At 36.0% G+C, this 15,635-nt stretch overlaps 1 protein-coding gene across 1 annotated transcript in view; it reads right to left on the reverse strand.

Annotated features, from left to right (window-relative positions):
- The window catches only part of AQR (aquarius intron-binding spliceosomal factor), a 100,286-nt gene that overhangs the window by 41,663 nt on the left and 42,988 nt on the right, over positions 1 to 15,635 (reverse strand). Inside the window, exons 14-17 of the mRNA XM_055316677.1 lie at positions 9,654 to 9,756; positions 6,689 to 6,809; positions 4,233 to 4,374; positions 1,170 to 1,348 (exon numbers count right to left, since the gene is read on the reverse strand). Coding sequence (XP_055172652.1) covers positions 1,170 to 1,348; positions 4,233 to 4,374; positions 6,689 to 6,809; positions 9,654 to 9,756 — 545 coding nt within the window. The remainder of the gene's footprint in view (positions 1 to 1,169; positions 1,349 to 4,232; positions 4,375 to 6,688; positions 6,810 to 9,653; positions 9,757 to 15,635) is intronic.

Below are 15,635 nucleotides of genomic sequence, written 5' to 3' on the forward strand. Positions count from 1 at the left end.
AAGATGTGTAACACATTAGATTAGATTGGAACTCTTTTGAAGGATACAGGAATCACAAAAACATTGTCACAAACTACACCCACTACAGTGGCCATTTGTTAAACATGTGGCCAGCTTTGCTGCTGGATTCCTTCAGAATTAATGGATAAACATATCATATAGTCCCTTGGTTATAAATAGCTATATCGGGAGCAATAATTTCTGAAAACTGATCCATCAAGGGACTATCGCTTTTCTTCTGGCATGACAAGAAGGTGGAAGGAGATAAAATCTACCAGCTACTGTTTCTCACAATGGACAGCAAGCAAGAGCTCTCATAAGACAGCTGAGAGAAAAATTTAAAGTGCCACTTAAAAATTAGGTCATGTGTCATTTCTGGCACAGGTGTTATCAATGTTTTTACTTTTTACTTGGCTTAGTAACTCTGAACATATCTGCCTCTAAATAAAATTTCTTGTGGAACTCCTGTCCCTAAAATCTTGCCTGGAAAGAAGAGGGGAAATAACTCATCTAATTTCTCTGCATCTGTTATTTATCCCTGAATATACTTAATATCACTAATTCTTTATCTGACTTCCTCCCTTTGATGCAAATAGTGAAACTATTATTTCTTTCTGAGTTGTTTTACCAGATCCCCTTAAAATTCCTTTTGAGGTTGTCTAATTTTGATTTTATATCTTTATTTTTCAGCAATTGTATGTATCCCTATTCTCTTCAGTTTGGCAGCTTTTATTATCTCTTAAGAATGCTAATTTTCCTTATTAATAACACTACATGCGTGCAAGTGATACGTGGGTTTACCTCCTTTCTTTAGTGAACAGTAATATTTTGCTTCTTTTTTGTATTGATCCTACAAATTCATAAATATTATTTTATTAAATTTGGGATTTAAAGAGCTCTCCTCTCAGCTTTGCAATCTGTAATTTTCAAAATACTGTGATACACATGCTATTTTATGTTTTTTATTAAATTATTAAGACATTTAATTATTCTTGTATGATCCTTGATACTTTTACTACTAGTAATCATAAAGACAATTTTTAAAGATAAAATTTCATAAATGTTTAGAAGGATAATGTTTAGTAAAAGTGCTTTGACAATTTTCTAAGTGAAAGTCTATTAACTGAAAAGGTAAAAGCGTAATTTTATGTTTTGAAATAGAAAATTACCTTCCCATTCATCTTTGATGTGATCTCTGACATTCAAATTGATGGTAACATCTGCACGAACTCGAGTTGGCCAGTTTTCACCTATGTTGGGCTTCGCAACCTCAACTACAGTGAAAGCCACAATGGGCTGGGCCATTCGTGCCCAACCACCAAACACTACACCACCATACTCAGACTGCCTGAAAACCAAAAAAGTGCATGATTACTCAAACAAAAAATGACTTCCCCCAATTTTTAGCCAACTAAAATTAGTGAGGAACACACGTTTAGCTATTAAGCCCTGACATTAGTAACCCTTATTTCTAAATTAAAAAAAAAAAAAAAAAAGGAAACTAAGTCCTCATATATAGGAATATATTCATTAGCGTGAACAGGCAAATAAGGTCCAATAAAGAGAGATAAGTAGAGAGGAGTAACCCCTACACAAACAGAAAAAAAGGTAACTCTATAAGCGTAAGAGTGGAGGCATTTTGTCAAAGGATCATCTATTATAATAATAATAGAGTGATCTAGATTATTGTAATATATATTAAAATTATTATAGATTATTATAATATAATTCTTATCCTTTTCCTCTCTTCATCGAGATAGTCTCAACTGTTTACATCTTATTTATGTATTTAGGTATTTCTACAAGCTGTTTTAGGACAAACTAGAATTTTAAAAATCAAAAATCAACAAATGAGATCTATGCAAATGCTTGCTTTAGGGCATAATATTTAAATCATGTAAAACATACTGCCATGAACTGGGGGTAAAAATAATCAAGCTAGTTGTAATAACCAGAATCACTAACATTCAAACACCCAATCTTTCTTCTTATGTTAGTCTAACTAGTACTTTAGCTTTTACATTAAGTAGTGTATCTGGGAAATCTGTAACATAAATATAGCAGCAGCACTCCAAAACTGGAAAGTACTGCCAAAAATGACATGCTTACACAGATAAAGAAAAACTGCCAGGTAAAGGCTTTGTGTCAGAAGAAAAAAACTGTAGAACTGCACAACATCAAAGAGTGAAACTAATAATAATGATTACCTCCTCCATTTTTTACAACTTTACTACAGTACAGTTTACATATCATTAAATTCATTCATTATAAATGCACAATCCAATGATTTTTAGTACATCTGCAGAGTTGTGCATCCGTCACCACAATCCATTTTGAGAACATTTCCATCCTATGTGTAAAAGATCCCTCTTATCTGACTATAGTTGATCCTGTTCCTACCCCCAGGCAACCACTCATCTATTTTCCCCAACTCTTTTCTCCTCCCTTATAGAATCTACCTGTAACATGAAGCATTAAAAAGGACAGATTTCTGCCCCTCAGAAGTACATTCTCTCTCATGTTCCTCTGTGCTTTCAGCAGCCAGAAAACATGATCGTTAGTTACATGCACTGAGTAAAAATGCCTCTACCTTTCTACATTCAGCACACAGGAAAAAGAAAGAGAGCCTGGCCTCCTTTTAGATCTCATTATTTTTAACAGCCTTCAATGATGGGCAATTAGGAATGAAAATCCAGAAAAATGTATTATCACAAGTTTAACTCCCAAAAGTGACATTTTCTTTCCCTTAGCAGAAAATAATGTAAGTTAAAAAAATGTCCTTTATTAATAGACCATAAGAACTCTACGTATTTTTGCTTTATTTGGCATTTAAGTAAAATATAAGGGAATTTTATTTGATAAACTGCTAGTTAGTAAATCCCTAGTTTGCAAAATGGCCAAAATTAGGTTCAGAATCTGAGCATGTAAACCCAAGGTAACCATAAAATTGAAAGGAAGCTTTCTGATCAAGCACTCCCCCAGGGTCCAAACAATGGGCAATAATTCCAGCAAAGCTGTGGGCAGGGATGATCAGCCAATGAGTATACAAACTTCACAGTACTAGCCTGCCTACTGACTCAACTGATTATTAAGTTGAAAATACTTTATGTTGTGTTTTATAGTTTCACCCAGAATAACTTTTCACATAATAATTAATTAAAAAATAGAACTGTGTATGAAATAAAATAAAATGTGGAAGTGGAAAAAAAATAGATCATAATCATAGTGTCCATGTAAGCTCTCTGTAATTAGTAAGCGGAGAAGCCTAAAAGACACCTGAATCTGTTCACATTCAAAAACTGAAGCTTTTCATAAAGAATGCAGTATTATTGTATGCGTATGCATGCTATGACGAGAATGTAATAAAAACTCATTTTATAGAATTAATTTTACCAGATTTTAGTCACTTGTGATATATAACTTACTCTCACCAATTTCATGCTTAGAATGAAACAGTGAATGAAGGGCATTTATCTCAAGTCAGTCATGTCTAAAAAGCAAAACTGACCACCACAGATCTCATAATGCAGAGCTGCCTACAATAACTAGAATGGAAGTCTTTTCTTCACTAACAGAATTCCAGACATAAGCAAGGATGTGGGGAGTTGATTTTAAACATAAGACTTTCTCACATAATGAGACCTACTCAAATGGTCCCCAAAGTAAATTCTGATGGTTTAAGTCTCTTCAAGGTAATACAGATCGAGGACCTGGGAAGACTTTCCAACATTTGATTTCCCTGTGATGCTCAGCAATGCTCCTCATCTCTTGCCAGGTCCCTTAGAGAGGCTAACTGAGATCCTGGTGACAGCCACAAGAGCAGTTATAGTAGAAGACCCCTTTATCATGAGCTTCCAGGATTTAAACTATCCTGCCCTAGTACAGGCCTGGTGGTCAGCTCATACCTTCTATTTCCTCTTTTGCTAATGTCCAACCTACTACTCTCCTCTTCATTTCTCCCTCCCTCCCTATCCCCCAAGAATGACAACCTCTCTTCCCTTATTCTCAGTCCCTCAGTACCACCCTCAAGTACCCAGATACATATTTTATATTTTAGTACTTTTGAAATACTCTAATCCACATTAGAGAATTTCTCAGAGTAAATATCTCCTATTTTGGAGGGCATCTTCCTGCCAGGCATACTATTTCTAAATATACTCATGAGGTTTCTGATAGAGGTATATCAGTCACTGTTTGCATCTCTTCATTACAAGTGGAACCAATTTACTAACCATGGCTTCATTCTGCTGACACTATCCTCAATGTCCTGCCTAATTTCATAAGTTGATTCTAAGCGGAAGAGATTAAAGTTCCTTAGGAGGTAATCATGAAGAGTCAAAAACTGCAAATTCAACTTGGGAAGAGCAAGACAACCTGAAAAAGAAAGCAGTATTCACAATTGAATTATGCTTTTAATCAGACAGCTACACTATGTATAAAGAAATTTACTACAAATTTGGTAAGAGTTTAATTTAATGATGTCTGCAATATAGCATATTTGATAAGGTCCTATTTTTATTTTCACACAGGAATTGAAAAACCAAGTTAACAAATGCTATCTATTAAGAGCTGGAAAGGAAGGATAAATCTCACGAATACGTATACCATGCATCGATTCATATACAAAAAGGCTTCTAAAAAGTATTTGAATATACTTAAAATTAACAGTCTCGGGTAGTTTAAAAATTCTTTACCCTGTAATTTATATTTGGCAAAGCTCAAAGTAAATACTGACCATAAACTAAGCCCATGACAAATTTATCATGAAAGTTAATTAGTATGTTACAATGTATTAATTTACCTCCAGTGAGTACTATTGTGCTCTGAATTGTTGCCTTTTGGCTATACTTTATGGATAAGGTATATGGTTGGTTATGTTATTCCTGGAGCTACTTCCCTTTTCTGACTACATTAATGGACAATATTCTTTCTAATACATTCATTAACCGCTATTTCCCTTGAATAATAAGTGAACAAGCATTCAGCTGCAATACCAAAAAGGTTAAGAAAAACCAAACCTCAAAATAAACACATTTTACTGGAAAATCATATTATTTTCATCATCTGTATCCATTCTTACCAAAGCAATAATGAACCTAATGGCAAAAAACATCAACGCAAAAAAATTTCATACCATTTATGTTAGTAATTCTAATCTAAGTATCTTTCAGGCCAGAGGCTGAGGGAATGTATCATTTTGGAAAGTATCATTTTATTAAAAAAATTATAATTAAAATGTCACCACTTTGCAACTGTCACTGAATTAAATCTAGCCATCAAGCAGCAATGGCTACTTATATCTCACACACACACACAAAAACAATCAGACATTCTGTGCCTCTGATGAAAGAATACAGCACTACCAAGAATCTTGCCAGAGATAAAAACTCAGTCTGACCAAATCTCTGCATTCAGCTGCCAATATGCAAGAAAAATAAAGAGCAGAGAGACACATTCAACTGTACACTGAGTAGTCAATTAAGAAAAAAACTAGACTGTGGGAAACTACAGATAAAAAAAACTCAAGTTCTTCAAAAGAAAAGGAAGGGATACAGAGGGTATTTGTGAAGCAAAAGACATTTAAAAAATTAAAAAATGTGTAAGACATCAATGCATAGGTAGGTGATAAAACGATGAAGAAATATATAGTTTTATACTCAGAGCGGCATCACTGAATAGCACCAAAAGCTAGATGTAAGACTGTATATGTTCAAGGACATATATGCTCAGGACTGACAAGACAAAATATTAAGTGGTATTTGCCTTTTAAGAACTGATTAGACAAAGAGTTAAAGGTCATACATACAAGTCATAAATCTTTTAGTGTGAACAAGTTGGAAAAGTGAAAAAACAAGGCACTGACCTTTGTAAGAACAAAAAAATAATATGAAGACTATTCTGAAATCTAGCACAATTTTGGTGTACTGGGTATACTGAAGTTATGACTTTAAGGATATGACTCTGAAGTATCCATTTTTCTTTTAAATAAATTACCACTGGTGAGGTCTTTAAACACTGTTGTTCAAAAAATTTCCTGAATTTTTTTTTTTGAAATGCCTTCAAAATATGTCAGAATGTACTTCAGCATATGCTTAACTGTGGCAAATTCTCATCCTTAGCAGATGAACAAAAGCATTTAAGAACAAATCTGTTAAAATAGATATGTAAACAAACCAAGGAATAGCTACTTGCAGTCAAAACTAAGGATTTATTATTAACTAATGACAATTTTTTGATCATCATTAGTTGGCTTAAACAAGGAATTCAAATGAATTTCTAAAGAAGGCTTTGAAAAATAAGACATTACCAAGCAAAGCCTTTTACAGTGACATAATGAGAGATATACTTTCTATACTATTAGAGGTCTCCTTAAAACATAGTTTTATGCTTCCAGTCATATTTTATATATATAAAAATCACATATATATGTTATCCAAATATATATATATTGAGATGTGAGCAACACACACACACACACACACACACACACACACACACTCGGGCATGGTTAAATTTAGTAAAAATCCTTAATGCTAAGTATTCAAAATACTGAATAATTTACAGCTTTAAAACTGAACTTGAGGGTACCAGAAATTTATCCTAAGGATAGGAAGTAATTTCAGTTACATATGATAAATTCTAAACTAAATTTCATGGTACACCTGAATCCCATACTTCTTTGCCATACCTTCCCCAGAATAGTACTCAGTTGGGACAATATTTTCATCCCATATGATTTTCTCAGTTGGATACAAAGGCATCTGGTTCAACTGCTGAATCTGAGAAATTCGACGTTCATGACGAGATACCTAAAAAAAAAAAAAAAACAAAAAAAAAACCATTATGCAGAAAGTTAGAAGTATCTTTTCATTTATTTATTTATTTTATTATTTTTTTAGAAGTGTCTTTTTGAAATCAAAATATAATTTGTGGAGAAATTCACCATAAAGTATAGGATGAGAAGTTTCAGGTCTTTCAGTTATGGTAGCACACTTAACGAGAGGGTTTTTTTTTTTCCAATGTGTATTCTCCATAAATCAAAGATTGGAGAGGTACCAATTATGAGGGGCTTTGGAATCAGAGAGATCAGAGTTCAACTCCAAGTGCCTCTTACATATGAGCTACATAAAAGCTGGGCATGCTCCTTCAACTTCCCTGATCTTAGCTTCCTTTTTCGTAAAACAGATAAAATACCACTCACCTCTCAGGTTTCTTATGAAAATGAAATGGAATACTGTAAAATAGCATAAAAGTCCTTGGCAGATGCCAAGACCTTAAAAACTACAGCACTTAGTATTCACCAACATTAAGCCCTAAATCCTATTTATAGTTTTCATTCCTATTTTAATTAAACAATCTAGTAAATTTTGTTTATTAAAAACCTGGGAGCACCTAGGTGGCTCAGTTGGTTAAGTGTCTGACTCTTGGTTTCAACACAGGTCATGATCACCAGGTCGGGAGACAGAACCCAGTGCTGGGCTCCATGCTCAGTGGGGAGTCTGCTTCCCTTCTCCTGCGCCTCATGCTGTGTGTGTGTCTCTTTCAGATATAAATAAATAAATCTTTTTTTAAAAAACCATACACGCAAAAACATCTGACCTCAGTCTTCCTTGTAAAATGAAGAGTTGGACTATATGACCTTTATGTAGATTTCCATTAATATTATAGTCATCTATCTCAAACAAAGAAATAAGCTTATTACCTAATTAATGTATTAAAATCATGATACATGTGAAAAATATGTCACACTTTCTTCAGTAGATGGAGTATTTGTTTAGGAAAGAAAATAGTATGATATCATCTAAACAATATACGCATTTCAACTTTTTTTTAATCATAATTCAGGTATTAAAGAATCCACAGCCTAAGGAAATCCTTTAGGGGAGAAGAAATGAAAGGTAATGCTGTAGCACTATAAATTTTTAAAATTGTTTTCTTTTTGGCATGAATATTTAAATTTCAAGGATGAAATCTTAGCTGTAAGATTATAAAAGGCATAGGATTATCCTTATACTTAAACCTATTTTCCATTAGAAACATTCCTAAAGAAATCCTCATGTCTTTGTATAGTAAGGATTTATTATTAATCACCAAACCTGATTTATGAGAGAAGATTTCACGTTGTCAGAAAATAGGACAAGGAATTTTTTAGAAAACACTTATAGTCAGAAATAATGAAAAGAAAGCAAAGATGGTGACCTAAGACATACATTTCACACAAGTAAACTTATCAATAAAAAAGTATTTTCTATACTTGAATTAATAAACTCCAAGAATTTCTCTCCAACTGGCACTTAAACACCTGTTGTCAGACTTAAAACACCTGCTACCAATAGCTTCTGGTTACTACACCCAAAACTAGCATTATCATCTTCTATACAGTAAAGGACTATATTTTACACCCCATATTAAAAGTATTGGTTTGAAATATCAATCACAAAACTGTGTGCTCATTATGATTTCATCCATGTAAAAAAAATGCATATACACACCCATACAGTGTATGTTTGTAGAGTTATAAAAAAAAAAAAAACTAAAAATGACTCAACCTATAGCAGACAAAAAACAAAAAATTAAAACAAGCTATTATTTTTTCACTCCTGCAACTGGCAGAAATTGGGATGACTCATAACATCCCATCTTGGTAAGGGCGTAAGGAGACACATTCCAATACATTGTTGATAGCAACATACATCTTTCAGAGGATAATTTGGCTGCATCTTACCTTTTAAATAAGCACATGCTTCAAACAATTTCACTTCTAGGTACCTCTCTTAAATGTCTGCACGTGGGCACAAAGATTCTGTGCCACTATTTGTACGAGTGAAGACTGTGAACAACTTAAAAATTTGTGGTGGGGATATAATTATTCATGCATGTTATGAATTATTTTGGTAAAGATAAAAATAAATTTCTTTCCCTCAATATTTCTGTGAACCTAAAACTGCACTGAAAACAAAATAAAACTTTACCAAAAAAAGTATGTTTTTTTTTTTTTTTTAAGATTTTATTTATTTATTCATGAGAGACACAGAGAGAGGGGCAGAGACACAGGCAGATGGAGAAGCGGGCTCCATGCAGGGAGCCTGACGTGGGACTCGATCTCGGGTCTCCAGGATCACACCCTGGGCTGAAGGTGGCGCTAAACCGCTGAGCCACCCAGGCTGCTCAAAAAGTATTAGTTTGCTAAAGTTCATTATTTCCCAAAAGATCGAAAAATCCCTTAGAATTCTGAAACCACCAAGTCAGCAATAACTTAATTTTTCCAGATATTCCTGAGTTTTCTAATGATAAGGTATGCCTTGATATTCAAGGTACCATATTTTAAAAACTTTAAAAATAAACCATTAGATAGATACGAACATATATATGTATTACCTGTGTATGTGTAACTATGACCTCTAAAAGGAAAGAATGGTGTCAATTATCTATCTAGCCTCAATACCTGAATCCAGTGCCTGACACAGAAGCTGCTCATAAATGTTTGCATGGAATAAATTCATGCCATAAAGAAGTTTTAAAAGGTAAAAGACAAGAAAAGAGACAAGAAATCTAACAGATGAGAAATCGGCCAAAAACCTTTAGCCCAGGATAAAATCTGTATCAATTCACATCTTGGAGATAGGGAAAACTTAAAGAATATTAACATTTACCAGCAATTCTAGAAGAAATTCTTTATCAAAAGTTGTGTCTTCATTTTTAGGAAGAGTTGGTAACAAGCAGAGATATGATGCCACCTGGTGGAGCGTATTTGAACTGCAGAAAAAGGAATACTCAGACCAGAATATTTAATTAGCTCACCTTGCTTCACTTTCGAAATACATAATTTTAAAGACTGCTTAAAAAGTTTTACCTAGAAAATACAATCCTATGACACTGTAGCAAACAAAAAAAATTAGCAATTAAAGTTAACTCCCTTAATGAAGGTTCTCAAAGTGTCTTCTGCACCCCTCCTGTGGTTCCTGAGACCTTTGCAATAAATCTGCAAGAACGATACATTTTTCTATTAATATTAAGACATTATTTGTTTGTTGTTTTCACCATCTTTGCATACACAGTGAAAGCAATTGTGGTAAAACTGCTGGCATAGATGAAAGTGGTGGCACCAACCAGGACGATAAGAAGCCATTCTTTCATTTAAGAATGCCCTAAATGAAGAAGCAAAATTAATTTATTAATTAAAATTAAATTGCTATTTAAAATTAATTATTAACATAATTAAATTTGGACTCAAGTAACTGTTTTTAAAAAATTCTGTGTGACAAGATAGGAAGTACACATTTTGAACACAGTTTTTGCTTGAAAGAACTACTGACAAGCTATGGTTATATAGAACTGAATAAAAGGCAAAAAGTTTCCAAATCTGAACAAAATAAACCAGTAACTTTAAGGAAAACTGACAGTATTTGTTACCAAAGATAAAATTTTAACTTCCAAGTGAAACACTGGAATTTTGGAAAATGTACATTCACCACCATGAGCTGAACAGCTTTCCATTACTTACATACAGTTTCATCATCCTTGCCAAATGCTGTCACACTCTATCCCAGTCCTCGGCAACCAGGGATTTTTCATTTCTGCAATCTTTTTTTCCAGAAGGTCATATAAATGGAACCATACAATATATAGGCTTTTGATGCTGGTAACTTTCATTTAGCATAAGACCACTAAAATGTACCCCTACTGTGTGAATATGTAGTTAATTCCTTTTTATTGCTGGTAGTATTCCATCATATGGAAGGAGCACAGTGTGCCTATTCACCAGTTGAAGGATATCTGTTTTTGATAACTATAAAGACACTATATACATTTCCCCACAGAAATTTTGTGTGAACATAATTTTAATTTGGGAATATCAGTCAAAACACTAGATTGTATAGTAAATTCATGTTTAACTTCACAAGAAAGTGTCACATTTTTCCAAGGAGGCCCTACCATTTTGAATTCCCACCAGCAATATGTGAGACCTCCAGCTGCTCCACAACCTTTTCAAAAGTCAATACACTGCATGTTCTTTAACAATTCTAATTGATATGTAATATCTTATTGTGATGTAAATCTGCATTTCTCTAATAGGAAAGGAAGGATATATTAAATGTGCTGAATGGGAAAAATATGCAGCCAAGAATTCTTTATCCAGCCAGGCTATCATTCAGAATAGGAGAGATAGAGTGTCTCAGACAAAAAATTAAAGGAGTTTGTGACCACTAAACAAGCCCTGTAAAAAATGTTAAGGGGCCTTTTGTGAGTGGAGAAAAAAAAAAAAAAGAACCAAAGCAACAAATACTAGAAAATACCAGAGAACCCCACCAGAAACACCAACTCTACGAGTAACACAATAACACTAGATTCATATCTCTCAATGATCACTCTGAATGTAAATGAACTAAATGCCCCAATCGAAAGACATAAGGTATCAGAATGGATAAAAAAAAAAAAAGATCCATCTATATACTGCCTACAAGAGACTCATTTTAGACCTAAGACACCTGCAGATTGAAAGTGAGTGGATGGAGAACATCATCATACTAATCATCATACTAATGGACATCAAAAGAAACCTGGATTAGTCATACTTAGACAAACAAAGACTGTAAAAGAGATGAAGAAGGGCATTATATCGTAATTAAAGAGTCTATCCATCAAGCTCTAACAACTGTAAATATTTATGCTCCCTACTTGGAGCACCAAAATATATAAATCAATTAATAATAAAGAAATTCACTGATAGTAATAATAGTAGGGGACTTTAACACCCCACTTATAGCAATGGACAGATCATCTAAGCAGAAAATCAACAAGGAAACAATGGCTTTGAATGACACACTGGACCAGATGGACTTAAGAAATATATTCAGAACACTTCATCTTAAAGCAGCATTCTTTTTGAGTGCACATGGGACATTCCATAGAAGAGATCACACACTGGGTCAAAAAATCTGTCCTCAACAAGAACAAAAAGATCAAGATCATGCATAGTTTCAGACCACAACACTATGAAACTTGAAGTCAACCACAAGAAAAAGTTTGGAAAGACCTCAAATACATGGAGATTAAAGAATTAGGGGGTTAACCATGAAATTAAAGAAGAATTTAAAAAACACATGGAAACAAATGAAAATGAAAACACAACAGTTCAAAACCTTTGGGATGCAGCAAAGGCAGTCCTAAGAGGGAAGTATACTGCAATATAGGCTTTCTTCAAGAAGCAAGAAAAGTCTCAAATATACAACCTGACCTTACACCTAAAGGAAATAGAAAAGAAACAGCAAATAGTCTAAAGCCAGCAGAAGAAGGGAAATAATAAGGATTAGAGTAGAAATAAATGATATAGAAACAAAAAAACTAGTAGAACAGATTAACAAAACTAAGAGAGGGTTCTTCGAAAGATTTAATAAAATTGGTCCCTAGCCAGACATCAAAAAAGGAAAGGATCCAAATAGATAAAATCACAAATCAAAGAAACGAGAAATCAAGATCACAACCAGTACCACAGAAATACAAACAAGTATAAGAGAATACTATGGAAAATTATATGCCAACAAGCTGGGCAATCTGGAAGAAATGGACAAATTCCTAGAAACTTACAAACTCCCAAAACCGAAATAGGAAGAAACAGAAATTTTGAACAGACCCATAACCAGCAACAATTGAATCCATAATCAAAAATCTCCCAACAAACAAAAGTTGTGAGCGAGAGAGCTTCCCAGGAAAATTCTACCAGACATTTAAGGAAGAGTTAATACCTATTCTTCTCAAACTGTTCCAAAAACCAGAAATGGAAGGAAAACTTCCAAACTTATTCTACGAAGCATTACCTTGATTCCAAAACCAGATAAAGGGGAGAATTACAGGCCAATATCCCTGATGAACATGGATGTAAAAATTCAATAAAATACTGGCAATCGAATTCAATAGTACATTAAAACAATTATTCACCACAATCAAGTGGGATTTATTTGAGAGCCACAGGGGTGGCTCAGTATTTGTAAACCAATTGATGTGATACATCACATTAATGAAAGAAAATATAAGAACCATATGATCCTGTCAATAGATGCAGAAAAAAAGTCTGACAAAATACAGCATCCATTCTTGATAAAAAATCCTCAACAAAGTGGGATAAGTGGAATATACTTTAATGTCATAAAGGCCACATACAATTTATTTTCCAATGGAAAAAAGGCAGTCTCTTCAACAAATGGTGATGGGAAAACTGGACAGCAACATGCAGAAGAATGAAACTCGACCACTTTCTTACAACATACACAAAATAAGTTGAAAGTGGATGAAAGACCTAAATGTGAGATAGGAGACCATCAAAATCCTAGAGGTGAACATAGGCAGAAACCTATCTGACCTTGGCCGCAGCAACTTCTTATTAGACACAGTGCCAGAGGCAAGGGAAATGAAAGCAAAAATGAAATACTGGGACTTCATCAAGATAAAAAGCTTCTGCACAGAGAAGGAAACAATCAACAAAAATAAAAAGCAGCCTATGGAATGGGAGAAGATATTTACAAATGACATATCTCATAGAGGGTTAGTATCTAAAATATATAAATAATCGGAGGGCAAGATGGCAGAGTAGTGCAGATGCCTCACCTCACCTGGCCCCACCAACTTATCTAGATAACCTCAAATCGTCCTGAAAACCTATGAACTCGACCTGAAATTTAAAGAGAGAACAGCCGAAACGGTGCAGAGAGAAGGCTTTTCGCTTCTAACAAGGTAGGAAGGCAGGGAAAAACAAAAAAAATCCAGTGGAGGAGGGGCCCGCGAGGAGCCGGGCCAAGGGGGGCGCTCCCCCCACCCCCAGCCTCTGGGACGGGAGAGCCCCGACCCGGAGAAGCAGGAACTTTAAAAATCCGCACCGGGGATCCCTGGGTGGCGCAGTGGTTTGGCGCCTGCCTTTGGCCCAGGGCGCGATCCTGGAGACCCGGGATCGAATCCCACGTCGGGCTCCCGGTGCATGGAGCCTGCTTCTCCCTCTGCCTGTGTCTCTGCCTCTCTCTCTCTCTCTCTCTCTATGACTATCGTAAATTAAAAAAAAAAAAAAATCCGCACCGGATTCTTCCTGGGTGGAAGGGCGCTCAGCAGGGAAAGCGGACAGAACCGCAGGAGGGGCCGCGGAGCCTCCAGCCTCTCGGAGTCACTAACAGAGGAAGTGGCGGGGCGGGGGGGGGGAGAGCGCCCCACACACAGAGGGCGGATCTTGGTAAAGGGCTAGAGCCCCGGGGAGAAGCCGGTCAGTCAGGTGGGGCTCCGGATGGAGAGGGCTGCACCTTGCTTCCTTTGGGAGCCGCGCGGCCCCAGAGCACAATTCTAGCAGTACAGGCCCTGGATCCCAGGGCGCCAGGGGACACAGCCCAGGATCCTGCGCTCCCCCCAGGACAGGCGCACAGGAAGGAGAGAATTCTCCTGCCGCCGGGGGGGCCCCCCCGTCTGGGAGCATCCAGGCCAGTGCAGACTGGGAGCTGCGGTAGTTACTGCTTACTGCGGGAGCTGACTCCAGGGCTGGAGAGCTGGCTGCCGCCAGTCTTGTTGTTCCTCCCTGTGTCACCCTATCCCTGGGACGGAGTGGGGCCTCCAGGCAACAGGGGCCTTACAGGGTAAACAGCTCCCACTGAGCCACCTGGCAGGGGGCGGGGCAGCTCCCCAGGTGCACACACCTGAGAGTCAGCACAGCTGGCCCTTCCCCCAAAAGACCAGCTGGAAGGACAGGAGAAGCACAAGTTCTTGACCCAGGAGCACTGGAAAGCTTCAGAGGAAGTCGAGGAATTTACAGTATGCAGAACCAGAGGGTACCCCTCCTTTATTTTTCTTCTTCCTTTTTCCAGTACAACTCGTTTTTATATCAGACTGTAAATTTCCAATTTTTTCTCTTTTCCCACCTTAACTACAATATTTTACCACCTCTTCATTTTTAAGATTCCTCCTTTTTGACTTTAATATTTCTACAATTACAGTTCCTAGATATATTTTCCACTTCCAGATTCTCTTTAACATACTCAATTTTGGGAGATATACAACATATGTTTTTTCTGTTCTGTGTTTTTTGCTTTCTCTGTCTCATTTTGTTCTACAATGGTGTAAGTTAATACCTTCTAAAACATGACCAGTATGCACCCAGAACCAAGTGGTATACCGTGCTGGTTCATTTTGTGAGACTCCTCATTCCCATTCTGCCCCCCTCTTTTATCTCATTTATGTTTTGGTGGTCAATGTTGGGGCCTTTTACAAGTATTTCTGGTTTATATAAATTTGGGACTGAGCACCTTCTAACATATAGAACTTAATATACTCAGAACCAAGAGGATCACCCTCTAGGACCCCCTCAGGTAGACAACATACTCCCTCCACTACAACTTCGTCACCACCACTACAACCATCATCTCCCAGTCCCCCGCCCCCTCCTTTTTTTCTTCTTTTTCTTTTCTTTTTCCTCTCTTCTAATTTAAGATAGCTGGCCTTTTATTTTTTACTACGTTATTTAAAAATTTGTTTTTCACTTTAGTGATCCTTTTATTTTGTTCTGATCGTTGTTTGCAATTACTGGTCTCTGACCTCGGCAAAATCATTTAGGGTGAAATTTACTTAGGTTGTGGTTGATCTTGACGCAGCCACTCTGCACT

This window comes from Nyctereutes procyonoides, unplaced genomic scaffold (genome assembly GCF_905146905.1).
Source record: "Nyctereutes procyonoides isolate TBG_1078 unplaced genomic scaffold, NYPRO_anot_genome, whole genome shotgun sequence".
In the NCBI taxonomy this organism is placed as follows: Eukaryota; Metazoa; Chordata; class Mammalia; order Carnivora; family Canidae; genus Nyctereutes; species Nyctereutes procyonoides.